Source organism: Scyliorhinus canicula, chromosome 5 (genome assembly GCF_902713615.1).
Source record: "Scyliorhinus canicula chromosome 5, sScyCan1.1, whole genome shotgun sequence".
Classification (NCBI taxonomy): Eukaryota; Metazoa; Chordata; class Chondrichthyes; order Carcharhiniformes; family Scyliorhinidae; genus Scyliorhinus; species Scyliorhinus canicula.
Window position 1 is genome coordinate 106,397,035 of NC_052150.1, and position 14,040 is coordinate 106,411,074.

Below are 14,040 nucleotides of genomic sequence, written 5' to 3' on the forward strand. Positions count from 1 at the left end.
AAGAATTAAAGCAGCTTGAATACGAATAGAGGAGAAAAGAAAGAGAGAGCGCGGAAAAAGAAAGAGAAAGAGAGAGAGAGGAAAAAGAAAAGGAGAGCGAAGAAAGGAGAAAAGAAATGATAGCCTTAGCAGAACCAAATGAAAGAGAAGGGAGTTACAGATCAGGGAAAAAGATAAAGAGAGAGAGTTTGAACTTCAGAAATGGCCATGAAATATGACAGTCAGTAAAATTGGCAGAAAGTAAAGGGAAAGGGTACAGTTGGATGATCGTGATGAGGATAGTGAGAAAGAGCGTCAAAGTTGAAGCCTTGGTGGGGATCTATTTAAATATTCCATGCATTGCCAGGTTTGGCGAGAAGGAGGTTGAAGCCTTTTTCATTTCATTTGAGAAGGTAGCTGAACAAATGAAATGGCCACAGGACATGTGGGTATTACTGATTCAAACAAACGGTAGGTAGGGCGAGTGAAGTGTTTGCATCACTAGCGGAGGAGGTATCTGGGACGTATGAGGAGGCGCAAAAATCCATCTTAGATGCATATGAACTAGTGCCTGAAGCCTACAGACAAAGGTTTATAAATTTAAGGAAAGAATTTGGTCAAATATACATGGAGTTTGAAAGGATCAAACAGAGTAATTTTGATAGATGGATAAGGGCCTTGAAAACAGACCAAATGTATGAAGCTCTCAGAGAAATTATACTTTTGGAGGAGTTTAAAAGAAAAATGAATCGGGGCTCTCTAATATCATGAGCAGGTAACTGAAACATCTGCCCGTGCGCCTGTAAAAAATCACCGTGTTCTTTTTAACCAAGAGATTTTTCACCAGAAAATTATGGGTGCGATTCTCCGCACCGCGAAAAATCGCGAAATTGTCGTAAAAACGGGCGCGTTTTACGACGGTCGGGAAGGGTCCATTTCCCGACGTATTCCTTCCGGGAAATGGGCTAGTAACGCAACACGTCTATCACGTGCGCGATGACGACGGAACGTGGCGACGACACGATCCACGCCCACGTGATGCCGCCCGAACGCCGTAAAAAGGCGCGGGCGAGCACAGAATCTGTAGGCCATGATGTCGGAGCCCAGGAGAGCTGCACCTCGTTTTGTGGAGGCCGATGTCGAGACGCTGCTCGATGCTGTCGAGCAGAGGAGGGGCATCATCCACCCGCGGAGAGGGCATCGCCAACCTGCCAGCGTGGTACGCCAGGCCTGGCGTGAGGTGACTGCTGCCGTCAGTGCTGTGGGGCAGACCCCTCGCTCTGCAGAGCAGTGCCGAAAAAAGCTTCACGACCTCACCAGGGCTGCCAGGGTAAGTGCCAAGAAGGTGTCCCCTGGTCACAACCATCCCTCCCCCCCCTTTACTTAATCACCCACCTCCCCCCCCTGGCACGGGGGGGTGGAGGGGGATTGGGGCAGAGTGAGTTGAGGGTGGTTCACAAAGTTGTCACAGACCCAGCGCTCTGGCCCCGTGGAGAGATGCAATCGTCTTATGACAACTTGACCCCCAAACTGTGCCACTATCTGAACGGACTGCTGATACCTGCCGTATTGTAATGATCTACCTATGTACCATCCCCCAACAGGCCAAGTCCGCTCACAACACCCGTGAGCGGCACAATACTGAGGGGTTCGCCCACCTGCACCCCCTCACCACCTTTGAGCAGAGGGCACTGGACCTTGTTGGGGGGTCTGCCACCCGGGATGTCGCGCTAATGGCGAGGTTTGGCGGAGCTGCAACAAGTGAGACAACCCTCCTGACAACACCCACCACTCCCCATCCTCTGTCCCTTCACACACCCTGCCCACTGGGATCCCTCCCCCATCCTCTGTCCCTTCACACACCCTGCCCAACTGGGATACCTCCCCCATCATCTGTCCCTTCCCACACCCTGCCCACAGGATACCTCCCCCATCCTCTGTCCTTCACATACCCTGCCCACTGGGCTACCTCCCCCATCCTCTGTCCCTCACACGCTGCCCACTGAGCCCGTCCAGCGGCCTGCGAGCAAATCTAAATAACCCGTCTCATTCTCTTCCCACAGGGACGTGATGCCGAACGACCAGGGCCGTCTGGCTGCAGACGGACACAGACATCTGCCCCCACCTCACACCGGGCCGCACGACAGAGGGTGCCCGATCAGCGGGGAGTCCATCCTCCCCAACCCAATCTGCGGATCAGGACGCCCAGAGGGTGGCGAGACCACAAGCCAACGGAAATGCCAGCGATAACCCTCCGGAAATCTGAGCGGCCCCACACCATTGAGGAGGCGCTAAATTGGCGACACATCGGGCTTGCGGCACTGCTATCTCCAACAACATCCACATCCCAGAGACACTGCACCCCGGTGGGCCTATTTAGTGATGAGTCTCCTGGGTCACAGTCTGGTTCGCACTATCACAGCTGAGCAGATACAGCAGGTGGAGGTCGGAGCCGCTCTTGGCAGTGACCCAGTCCGACACCGCACGGATGGCATCTGCGGTGGAGGCAATGGGTCAGGTGATGCAAGGGGTTAATATGGCACGCGTCATCCTCGGCCCTGGACAGGGTTGCCCTCTCACAGGCAGCAATGTGCCAGAGGCAAAACGACAGTGCCGGCGCCCTACAGGCCTTGGCCCAGTCTCACCAGGTCATTGGCCAGTCACAGCAGTCAGTCGCCGAGAGCATCAACCGCCTGACACATGTGCTGGATGGCATCGTGCACACACAGGTTGAGGTCGCACAGTCCCTGGCGGGAATGTATAACTCCCTGGACTCCGTGTCTGCAAACCTTCGGATCCTGTGGATACCGTTGCAGGCCTCCAGGACTGGCAGCGCCAGGTGTCGGTGGTGCGACGGGGCACCTCCCGCTCGCACCTCTGTCCCAAAGTGAGGCCCGGGGGCCCCCGGGGCTCCCCGAGGGGAGGAGGAGGTTTCGGGGCCCGTCCCATTAAGTCCATCGCGTGACGTCCCGGAATTCCTCTGGCCTCCCCCCGTCCCATCCCTGTGCATTGGGGTGGGCAGCAGGCAGAGCAGGGTGGCACAATGTCACCCGAGACGCCCGCAGAGGCAGCCTGGCCCATCAAGGCCGGGTCGCCCCAGGAAACGCTTACCAAGGAGAAACGAGTCGAGGGGGGCGATTCGCAGCAGTCCTCCTCCACTTCCTGCTGTATCATCTGGGGAGTCACGTAGACGTAGTGTTAGGGCCCGTAAGGCAACTAAGATAGACACTGAGTAAGTTGGCACGGGTGAAGAGCACAGTTTAGTTGTAGGGGCTAGGGCACCTGTAAATAATTGTTAACATTAAACGCACTGTTCCACCTTATTTGTAATACCGTGTGATTGTTCCACAGCCACAGAAATCGTGATGGTGACCGAGTGTCCGCTGGCGGTTGACGAGCGGTGAAACTTCGGTGCCGGGTGTGCCGTCCCTGCCCCTCTCCCACCCCCTCCCACAGCTAGCCCACGTGGGCACGTGATAGAGTGTCAGTGACAATCTCAGCGGCCACCAAGGTGGATGGTTCAGCTATTGCCATGGGTCACACTCTCTCTAACGATTCTGAGCTCACAGCTCTTCGCAGAGCGGGCTGTCATCATTCACATGGCACTGATCACACCCGCTGACACAGCCATCAATGTTGTGCCATACCGTCTGGACCCAGTGGTAAGGGTGATGTCGAAGTGGAGCAAGTGTACACTGAGAGGGGTTGGGGGGGGGGGTTGTGTGGTGGAAGTTGTGTGTTGACCCTCTGCACGACTAGCGATGCAGGTGGTGGTTGGTGTTCAGCGGGGACGTCATATGCGATGCGTGAACCGTGCTGCCACCAAGGCGTCGCGTGCCCGCCGTCCTCGCCGGGTCTGTCGTGCCGCCTCCTGGAACAATCACCAGCACCTGGTCGTGTCTGCGTGCTGCGCCCGCCACTCCGCCAGCCTCCTCCTCCTCCTCCTCCTCTGTGCTGGCACCACTGCCACTGGCTTCTCCCTCCGCCTCCTGCAGCAGGTCATCTCCCCTCTGCATCGCGATGTGTGCAGCGCACAGCAGACCACAACAATGCGAGCGACCCTGTCGGCCTGGTACTGCAGGGCCCCTCCGGAGCGGTCCAGGCACCTGAATCTCATCTTCAGGAGGCCAAGGCAGCGCTTCACCACACCCCTGGTTGCTGCATGGGCCTCGTTGTATCGTGTTTCTGCATTGGTCTGAGACCTCCGTATAGGCGTCATCAGCCAAGACCTCAGCGGATAACCCCTGTCACCTAGCAACCAGCCCCTCAGCCGGGGGGACGTCCCTCAAACATCGCAGGGATGACGACTGCGCCAGTATGTAGGAGTCATGCACACTCCCTGGGAACCTTGCGAGCATTCATGATCCTCATGTGGGGGTCACCTGGATATTCATGGAGTATGTCCCCCTTCTGTTTGTGAACCGTCCCTGTCCCCCTGCAGGGCGGGCGCATGGGGACGTGAACACAATCGATTGCCCCCTGCACCCTCGGTATCCCGGCCACACTGGCAAATCCACGAGCTTGTGAGTCTTGACTTGCTTGGTCCTCGGGAAAGGTGATGGCATAGAGGGCGTCGGTCACATTCCGGATGCACCTATGCACCGATGACTGGGAGATCCCAGAGAGGTCCTCGCTCGGAGACTGGAAGGAGCCGGTAGCATAGAAGTTAAGAGAGACCGTCACCTCGATGGCAACCGGGATTGCGTGTCCTCCCCCGTTCCACGTGGGGCGAGGTGCGCCACGAGGTGACAGATATGTATCACCGTCCACCTACTGAACCGGAGTCTCCTCCTGCAGTTGATGTCCGTCATTGTTAGGTAAGAGACCCGGACACGGTACACCCTCGGCCTTGGTCGTCGCCTCTGGCGCCGTGGCTACACCCTCACTCTCTCCTCTTCCTCTTCCTCCTCCTCCTCCTCCCCATGCTGCTCGACGACTGGCAACTCCTCGGCCCTTCCCTCTGCTGCTGCAGCTGGCCCTGCATCCACTGCGGGTTGTGGGTGTGGATGCTGCTGCATCGCCAAATGCAGTGCAGCGGCCCCAACCACTGCGCAGAACACAGCCGTTCTGTTCACATACATTGTGCTAACCTACAGAAGGGTGGTGGGGGCAGAGAAACGGGACATGTTAGACGGAGGTTAGTCGACAACTCGGCAGCCGACAGCCACGGGATACTTGTGTGTCCCGGTGGCCTGGTCGCGCTGCTGACACGCGGGCAGCCTAACCCCTGGTCACTTTCTGCATCCAACGGCCAGTAAACTATGTCCTCCTCACCGGTGTGTCAGTGGCCTGTGGCCGTAAGCCACAGGGGAACCAGCGGCCGTTTCCTCGTGACCGGCAAGCCATGGCATGCTGGCAGACATTTTGTTACGGGGTTGGACGGCTCACTCGCTCACTCTCTACCTAACCCCCCCCCCACTCCCACTCCCCCCCTCCATCTCCCCCACTCCCCCCCTCCATCTCCCCCCCACTCCCCCCCCCATCTCCCCCACTCCCCCCTCCATCTCCCCCACTCCCCCCTCCATCTCCCCCACTCCCCCCCCCATCTCCCCCACTCCCCCCCTCCATCTCCCCATCTCCCCCCGTCTCCCCCACTCCCCCTCCGTCTCCCCCACTCCCCCCATCTCCCCCACTGCCCTCTCCGTCTCCCCCACTGCCCCCGCTCTGGACCCCCCTCCCGGTCTCAGGGATGCCTTCCCCGTTGTGGCCAGACTCGAGCCGTGCGCTGAGCGGTGCGCTGAGCGGTGCGCTAACCTCCTGGAAGCAGTCGTCAGCCAGCACGACTGGTTGACGAACTTAAAAAGCAGGTGTGTTTGACGCCGTGTAAACAGTGCGCGATGACGTCGGGACTTCGGCCCATCCGGGCCGGTGAATTGCGGGGGGGGCAATTTGTAGCGATTCTGGTCGTGTTGGGGGCGTGATGGAGGCGTTTGGCGGGAATGGCGACTCGGAGATTTTGCGGGGTTCGGAGAATAGCGGGAGGGCGTCGGACCAGCGTCGCCGTAAAAATTTGCGACGCCCGCTATTCTCCGACCCGTCGTGAGTTGGGTTGTTCAGCACACAATTCCGTCCCTTCTGATCGGTGGCAAATACTGTTGCCAGACAGTGCCATTCAAGCCAAACTAATGTTTGAATATCCTTGCACAATATTTAATGACACAGAGACAACCAATTATGCAGATAATTTGCATCACAATGCCTGATTTAACATAATCACTTAAGTGGCTTACTAAATCTAAATAGTGGTGTCAGAAATCGAGGAATCATTTCAAAATCTCTGAGTTGAGTCTCTGTTGATTACGATGCAGGCTTTTATTGACAGAACTCTACCTCTAAGTGTATGATATGTCTGGTGAAATAATTGAAGCAAGGGAACTCCAGAATAGGAAGAACCCATGGTTTGTGTATTGCTCCAAGCCAGATTTTGACACTCTAGATCAAAATAGTCCTCTCACAAAGCATGTTTCTTTGAAGACGAGCCAGATTTTTTTCTCAACAGGCAGGTAATTAGAATATTAATTATTTCTGTCACTCAACTGCATAGAATGCGAGCAACAAACCCCTTGCTGTCTGGAGAGTTTTTACAAGACAGACTGAAATGCTGGAATTTTTCCTCTTGTGTAGCATTCCTTGAATAGTTGCAACATTCACAAGGAATCAACCATGCAAAACTTCCATGAATTAGCCTTTAAATAATCTGAAGCAAATAATCAAAATCTAACCAGAATACATTATAAACAGTTCTATTATTGAAGGAAGGCTGTCTTCCCTTTAAACTGATAACTATCTCTAGCTTTTATTTGTCAGCTATTCCCATGTTTATCTAATTTACTTGCCATCAAAAATCTTCTTTTGCATATGAAAATATAAATGCCGATATAATGTTGTATCTAAAATACACCAAGTGTTTAGTAAAATTCAGGGCTGGGATTTGCTGTCATAATTAAATGGCTTTTCCACCCAGGGCAAGGGTCTGCTCTCTCAATGAAATGGTTCACCTCTGCTTGCTGTCCAGGTTCACACCTGGTGGGCGGGATCAAAAGGCCTCATCACGCCCAACTTGGGATGCGACAAGGCCGTTAAATCTTATGAGAGGTCTCTCGTGAGATTTGTGATGCTCAGAACGCCTTGCGAGATCTTGATGGATTTCTCGAGACGTTGCGATCAGGATCTCGCCCTCGAAGGGCAATATCCAGATTAATGGGCGGGATTTTCCGCGAATCGGCGGCGCAGGCAACTCCGGCGCGAAGGAGTGGCATGAACCACTCCGGCGTCGGGCCGCCCCAAAGGTGCAGAATCCTCCACACCTTCAGGAGCTAGGCCAGCGCCGGAGTGGTTTGCGCCGCGCTGGCCAGTGCGGACGGGCCTTGGCAACACACCAACCAGCGCCGAAGGGCCTTCACCGGCCGGCACAAGTTGGTGTGCGCTGGCCAGTGTGCTGGCGTCTTCCCAGCGCATGCGCAAGGGGGGGTTCATCTCCGCGCCAGCCATCACAGACTGTTACAGCGGCTGGCGTGGAGGATTAGAATCCCCCCAAGGCACAGGCTCGCCTGCAGATCGGTGGGTCCCGATCGTGGGCCAGGCCACCATGGTGGCAGCTCGCGGGGCTAGATCCCCCCAAGGACCCTGCAGGCCGCGCTCGGAGCCAGGTCCCGCCGGTAAGGAAGTGTTGTAATTTACGCCAGCGGGACCCGCCGAAAACGGACCGCCACTCGACCCATTGCAGGCCAAAGAATCGCCGGGGTGACTGCTGCCAGCGGCCCCCGACTAGCGCGACGTGATTCCCGCCCCAGCCAAATTCCTGACGCCGGAGAATTCGGCAGCCAGCGGGGGCGGGATTCACACCGCCTCCCGGCAATTCTCCGACCCGATGGGGGTCGGAAAATCCCGCCCAATATATTTAAGTGAGCCATTAAATATCTCTATGCCGGATTCCCTTGAGGCCCGGAAACTAATTGCCTCACCTGGAAGACCTTGCCATAACGCCACTTCGCACTGGCAGGTGAAATGGTACTTGGGGGATCTCGCAGGCCATTGGGCAGGGTGGTACCCTGGCACCCCTGGCACTCAGGCCCTTTGCACTGCCAGCTTGGTGCCTTGGCACTGACACCCTGAGAATGTCACCCTGGCACTTCCAGGGTACCGTTGGCACTGCCAGCCTGACAGGGGCAATGCCAGGGTGCCAGGCTTGCAGTGTCAAGGTGCCAGGTGCCAGGTTTCCCATTCCAGAGTTCAGGCCTGGGGATGCCCTGCCCTTCAGAGGATGGGTGAGGGGATGACTTGAGGATCCTCTGAGCAGTTGGGTAGGGATCTGGTGGAGGAGCAGAGCGCGGTCGAAAAATTGGGGCAGCATTTAAAAATGGCACCTCGATCCGCTGAGCTTGTTAGTGCAGGGAACGAAGTAAGTGCGGCCTCAGTGGGTCATTCCCAACCAAGGTAAAAAAAAGGCAGAGTTCTGTTGGATAGTGGAGTTGTTCTTGGCACTGCAGGTGCAAAGAAACATCCCACTATACGTGCTCAAGATGGGACTCTGTTTTTACATGTTAAATAGGGCCCGGTGACTTTAGTAAGGTAGTGGAGGGACACAAACAATTCTTGAGCTGTGGCTCACCATTCAGCATAGAAAGGTACAGCAAAGATGGGACCATTCTGCCCATCATTCCTTTAATACGATGAGTGATTCTGTCTCCTTTACCCCCTCAGGTAGTGAGTCCCAGACCTCCACCCATCATCCTCTTTGAGAAAAGTCCTCCTCAATGCCCCCTAATCCCCCCATCAATTACTTTAAATCTATTTCTCCTTGTTATTGATCATTACCATCAGAAGGAACAATAAAATGTTTCTATCCTTTGTTGTCTTGCAAAGTATCTTTTATGCTGATGGCATGCACTGGAAGTTGTTGGAATGAATGTTGATTGATGGTTGATGGTAAGAAACATGATTAGCTTATTTATCTCATCTTGATGCCCTTCAATCATTGTGTTCCATTCCATGGATAAAAAAAAATCAATATGGCAGCTGACGTATGTCAAACCTACAATTGCCTTTGACATGAACTACCAAAGAGTAGCTCTGGTTAATGTATAGTAACTAGCAGTAGTTCAGGATATATTAAAATATACATTGATGGACAAGCCATTTGGCCTCAGGTATCAGCAATGAACTGCAGGCTGCAGTGCGAATGATAAGGCTGTCATCTCTCCAGCTTTGGCTGTGCCATTATGACACACTATTAAGTTATGGCTTCCAGCTGTCAGACAGTATTTTAGCCCCAGTGTTGAAAATAACTAGACTTTTTTTTTACAGTGTTACTCAGGAAATGATTTCTTTAATTGCAGTGATCACATGTGTCTGTTCAGGTGTTCTTAAAAGTACTTTAACTCTTTGGAATGGTGCGCTAAGAGGGTCATTAAGTACTGCTGAAGTCTAAAAGTGATTTGCAAAGCAGATTCATATTTACTTCCCAAAAAATTTGTGTCTGTGCCAGTGGAAAAAAAGAAACAAAACGAAATAACTGCGGCACCTAGAGATACCATGGCAACGAAAGAGACCCATACAGTACATTGATGTCTATTAATCATGGTTAAGCACATTTATCTTAGTTCTTTATAGCTAACCAGCATAATGATCAGGATTATTATTTATAATTAGAGGAAGTAATAGATCATACATAACCTTTGGATGAGTCTCATTAATTTACCTGATTCCATCGGGACTTCATACTGAGGTAGTTAGGTACTTCATCTCTGTCATTCTGTGCTCCATTGGCACATAGTTAATGCTCTGAAAAGGACAGCAGCACGAACGTGGAAAGAAAAATATGACAAAATCCCAAGGGAAGCTTATGACTATTTTTTACAGGAGTGGTAAGAAAATTAGGGCATTGCTTTGAAATTTGGGGTGCTGTAGTTTCCGGAGTTCCATTGCAGTATTCTATGAAGCACTGGTTGATTCATAGCATTCACGTTGAGATTGTGTAGGTGTTAACATTAAATAGAGTGTGGTGCCAATGCCACTGTGCCAATTATGATAACGACACTTAATGATCAAGGATTTACTTTCAATTAAATATGCTACTTAATTAACTGTAAAAGGTTGGTAAGTCAATGGAAAATTTGGTGGAGAAGAATTGCTTTCAAAACATTCATGAAAAGCACAAGAATTTCGAGTCCAGCAATATAATCTGTATGCTTGGAATAAACTTGCACGGTTCATCTATAAATTGCAGCATTAGCTCTTGTTTTTCTTGTCTCAGTATTTACCATGATTTTTTAAATAATGCATTTTTTCCTGCATTGGTGTTTTTAATGAAGTATGTGAAATGTTTAACTGTTTTGAATGTTTTAATAGCCTGTTTTGGTGAATACGAATACAAATAAAGAAATCAAGAATTCTGTGCAGCCTTACATTAATATTCCCAGGGAATTAATGGAGCTGATTTTAATTGTTGGTGCAAAAGGGACAGACAAGAACCCTGATTCATTTTGAGACCTGCACTAGATTTGCATTGAAGCAGCAAGCTGCAAAGACCAGGCCCGTTCTCAGCTCCTCAACTGAAGAGGGAAGGAAATTGGCCGGATCCTATGCAGAGCTGGCCAATTGACTGGTCTCAGCGAAATATGACCTGGCAGCGAGAGGCTTTTGACCCCACAACAAATTGATGGAGTCTTTTTATTTGAGTCAGTTCCAGTAACTCCTTCAAGGTGAGCAGGTCCATCGACTTACTCAACACCTGTTACAAATGGATGGACATATGCAGCATAAATGAAAGGCAGTAAATGACCTGAGGACATTTGAATACTACGATTGTTCGTTCCATTCACCGTGACCATCGTAAAAATCAGACCCAGTGTGCTTCAGTAATGTTTTTATATTGCTAAGCTAATGAAGGATTCTTGACTTCATGATTCTTGTTACCTTAACTATGAAGCAAGAAAGTTGTAATTCTGCACTGCCGTCTCAGAGTTTTATTTTGTTAACCCTTCCCTTTTTGTGAAGAAACGTTTTTGTTGCACACGTTTTCTGAAAGGATACCACATGGAAAGGAAGGTGCTTAATAGATGTTTTTGAGAGCTTGCTGTTTTTTAGAATTTCATAAATTTCAAAAATATACATTAAAATTGCGTCCAGAATATTATCCACATGATCAATAGAAAATTATCTATTGTGTCCTGTTAAAATATTTGAATATTGTATGGGTACTGGGATTTGTTAAAAGTTTCAAATTTTGGGGTCCTTTTCTTCTGTAGAAAGCTTAACTGCTCCATTTGGTGTTGTTTCTGAGCTGGGACATTACGTGGAAGCATCCTTGGTTTGAGTTGTTGATTTCCTGCACTGTGTGTGGGGAAGCTTTCGGCTGAGTCCAGAAGCCTCTCTTACGGATTAACGGAGAGTAGTTCAGGGGGGAGGTTGTGTTGCCATGTTATCTTTTTTTAAATTCGTTCATGGGATGTGGCTGGCTGGGCCAGCATTTATTGCCCATCCTATTGCCATGAGGGCAGTTAAGGGTCACCACAATTGCTGTGGGTCTAGGGTCACATGTAGGCCCGACCAGTAAGGACGTCAGATTTCCTTCCCTAAAAAAACATTAGTGAACCAGATGTGTTTTTACAACAATCGGCTATGGGTCAGCATTAGACTTTTAATTCCAGATCTTATTGAATTCAATTTTTTTATCTGCAGTGGCAGGATTCAAACCCAAATCCTGGAGCACCTACCTGGGTTTCTGCTATGCGAGTCCAGTGGCAACAACCCTACCGCCACCACCTGCCCTGAGTGCCTCTTCAACACAACCCTGATGGAATTCAAAACATTTCTTAAAATAAAAATGGGATACGTAAAAAAGAAAAAAACCTTCGGACTGTGATCATTGCTAAGACATCCTCCAGTAATTCAGATGCTTTTTATTACAGATCACACCATTCAGGAACGCATCCCTCCTCGTGTTTGTTAACCCCAAAAGTGGTGGGAAGCATGGAGAGAGGTGAGCATCCTATTTCTGCTCTTTATAATTTGTCGATAAAAAGGAAATGGCATTACTTTGGACAGAAGTACACCACAATCTCAGCTTTCAGCAGAAATGCGAACTTTTCATATTATATAGTTGTTAATGTCATGCGAATGTACACTGGGAAACGATGCCTGATGCAGTTATCGGCTTTAGCTAATCACAAGGTTCATCCTGCCATATCAAAATGGTAACAAATAATCCTTTGGCAACCTGAAATTACACAACAGTTTCTGCCATTATCTAGCGGAATAAGTGCAAGGACTTGGTGGAATGGAAGTTCATCATTTCGGGGAAGGTTTCCAGCTGCCGAGAGAGGGCAAATCATTGCCTACCCCTGTAAAAGGCACTACAACACCGAAAAGAGGAACTAAAGGGCGAGGTCTCTTTAAACCAGGAGTTCATGCTCCTCAGCCTGGGGAAAATGTTTCTGTGGCAACAGCTTTGCTAAGCTAATGATACCCCTCGCAGGGTGAATGTAGAGTCCACAATAGAGTCCCCAAGTCATGTTACGAATAAACTGGACCTCCTAGGTTTCCAAAACTATTTGTGAAAATATTTAATCATGATGCTCATGATCTGGGTGGATGTGATCGTGTGGAGAATTTGAATACCATTTGCCCCCCCCCCCCCCCCCCCCCCCCATCCTCAAGGCGGAAATTCTGAGGCTTTTATGACATTGGGTAGGTGACTGCAGAGGAGTGCTTGTCCCCACCACCCCATGCTAATGAGGCACCCTCCCACTGTTCAGAAACATGTTGGAGTTGTCAGCATTGTAGGGCACCATCAGGCATGGTGCTGTGAGGAATTCTGTGGCCTTTGTTGCCAATCCATAATTGATGGCATTTAAACTCGGTGAAAACTGCAGTCAATTCCTTTATATGCAGAGATGGTTGTAAGGAGGGACACAAATTTTGAACATTTATGTGGTTCTGCATAGTCTTAAATGTATACTAACTGTATTTATGTTAGCTTTCTCACGTTCCTGCTTATTCCAGTGGGTAATGGTTATGTCTAACAACAAACAGTGCAGCACCACTTTTCTAACTATCCTCAAAAATTAATGTACTGCCAATTTTTAAAATGACCAATGCAATATTCTATGCAGTTTTTTAGAAGTCAGATTTCTTACATTTTCAGATTTAATGTTAATTAAGCATACTTTTCAGCCAATTCAGATTTTATTTAAGATCTTCGACATCCCTGCCACATGAAACCGCACCACTCAGTAAGCATTTTTTTAAAAACCTGAACAAACAAAACCGACAAGGTACTTTTGTAATATTATCTTTCTCTAATTCTATTCAGTTGATAGAAATACTAAATGTTGTACAGTTAAAATTGCGAGTCATTAATAGCGCAGTAAAAACAAAGTGTGGAAAACAAATGACCTGGTACAAGTGTCGTGTCTAGTTAATATCCCCTACAAGTGCCTCTATTTATCCTCCCCTGTGACTTGTGCACTGCTTCAACTCACATTTCTGTGAGAACACTGCCTGGGGACATTAATTAGGGGTGACACCAGTACAGACTGACCCTAACACACCTCCTGAAAAAGACCTTCATTATAAATCATCATTAAAGCTAAAATGATTACAGTAACAATACAGATCACTTCTGCATTAAGTGATGAATCCACATGCATTACCTTGTCTACAAAGCCTCCTTTTCATTTCATCAATTCAACTTTGTGTAAAAAAAAAGCTGAAACAAAGATCTAACACTAGAAAGGGAAATGGATAGCATATTTATACTCTTTTCACAGAATCTTCAGAAAATTCCAGTTCCTTCTGAATCCACGCCAGGTTTACAGCCTTGCCAGTAGTGGACCAATGCCAGGGTAAGTGTAACACCAAGCAGCAGCTAGAATATCATATCTAAGTTGGGAAGTCAATAGGTTCTCAACGTCGAAGTTTTTTAATAAATATTTATCTTGAACAAAACAATAGCTATGTAGAAAAACAGAAACTAGTTACAAATCATCTGCACACCACCTATAAAAAATAATTCACATTTATGAATGCAAGCCTGTTCTTAATTATTAATTATTAATC

At 49.4% G+C, this 14,040-nt stretch overlaps 1 protein-coding gene across 1 annotated transcript in view; it reads left to right on the top strand.

Annotated features, from left to right (window-relative positions):
• dgkb (diacylglycerol kinase, beta) overlaps positions 1–14,040 on the top strand; it is a 1,237,676-nt gene that overhangs the window by 519,243 nt on the left and 704,393 nt on the right. The window contains 2 exon segments of the mRNA XM_038797484.1: positions 11,906–11,962; positions 13,752–13,826. Of these exon segments, the coding sequence (XP_038653412.1) occupies positions 11,906–11,962; positions 13,752–13,826 (132 nt within the window).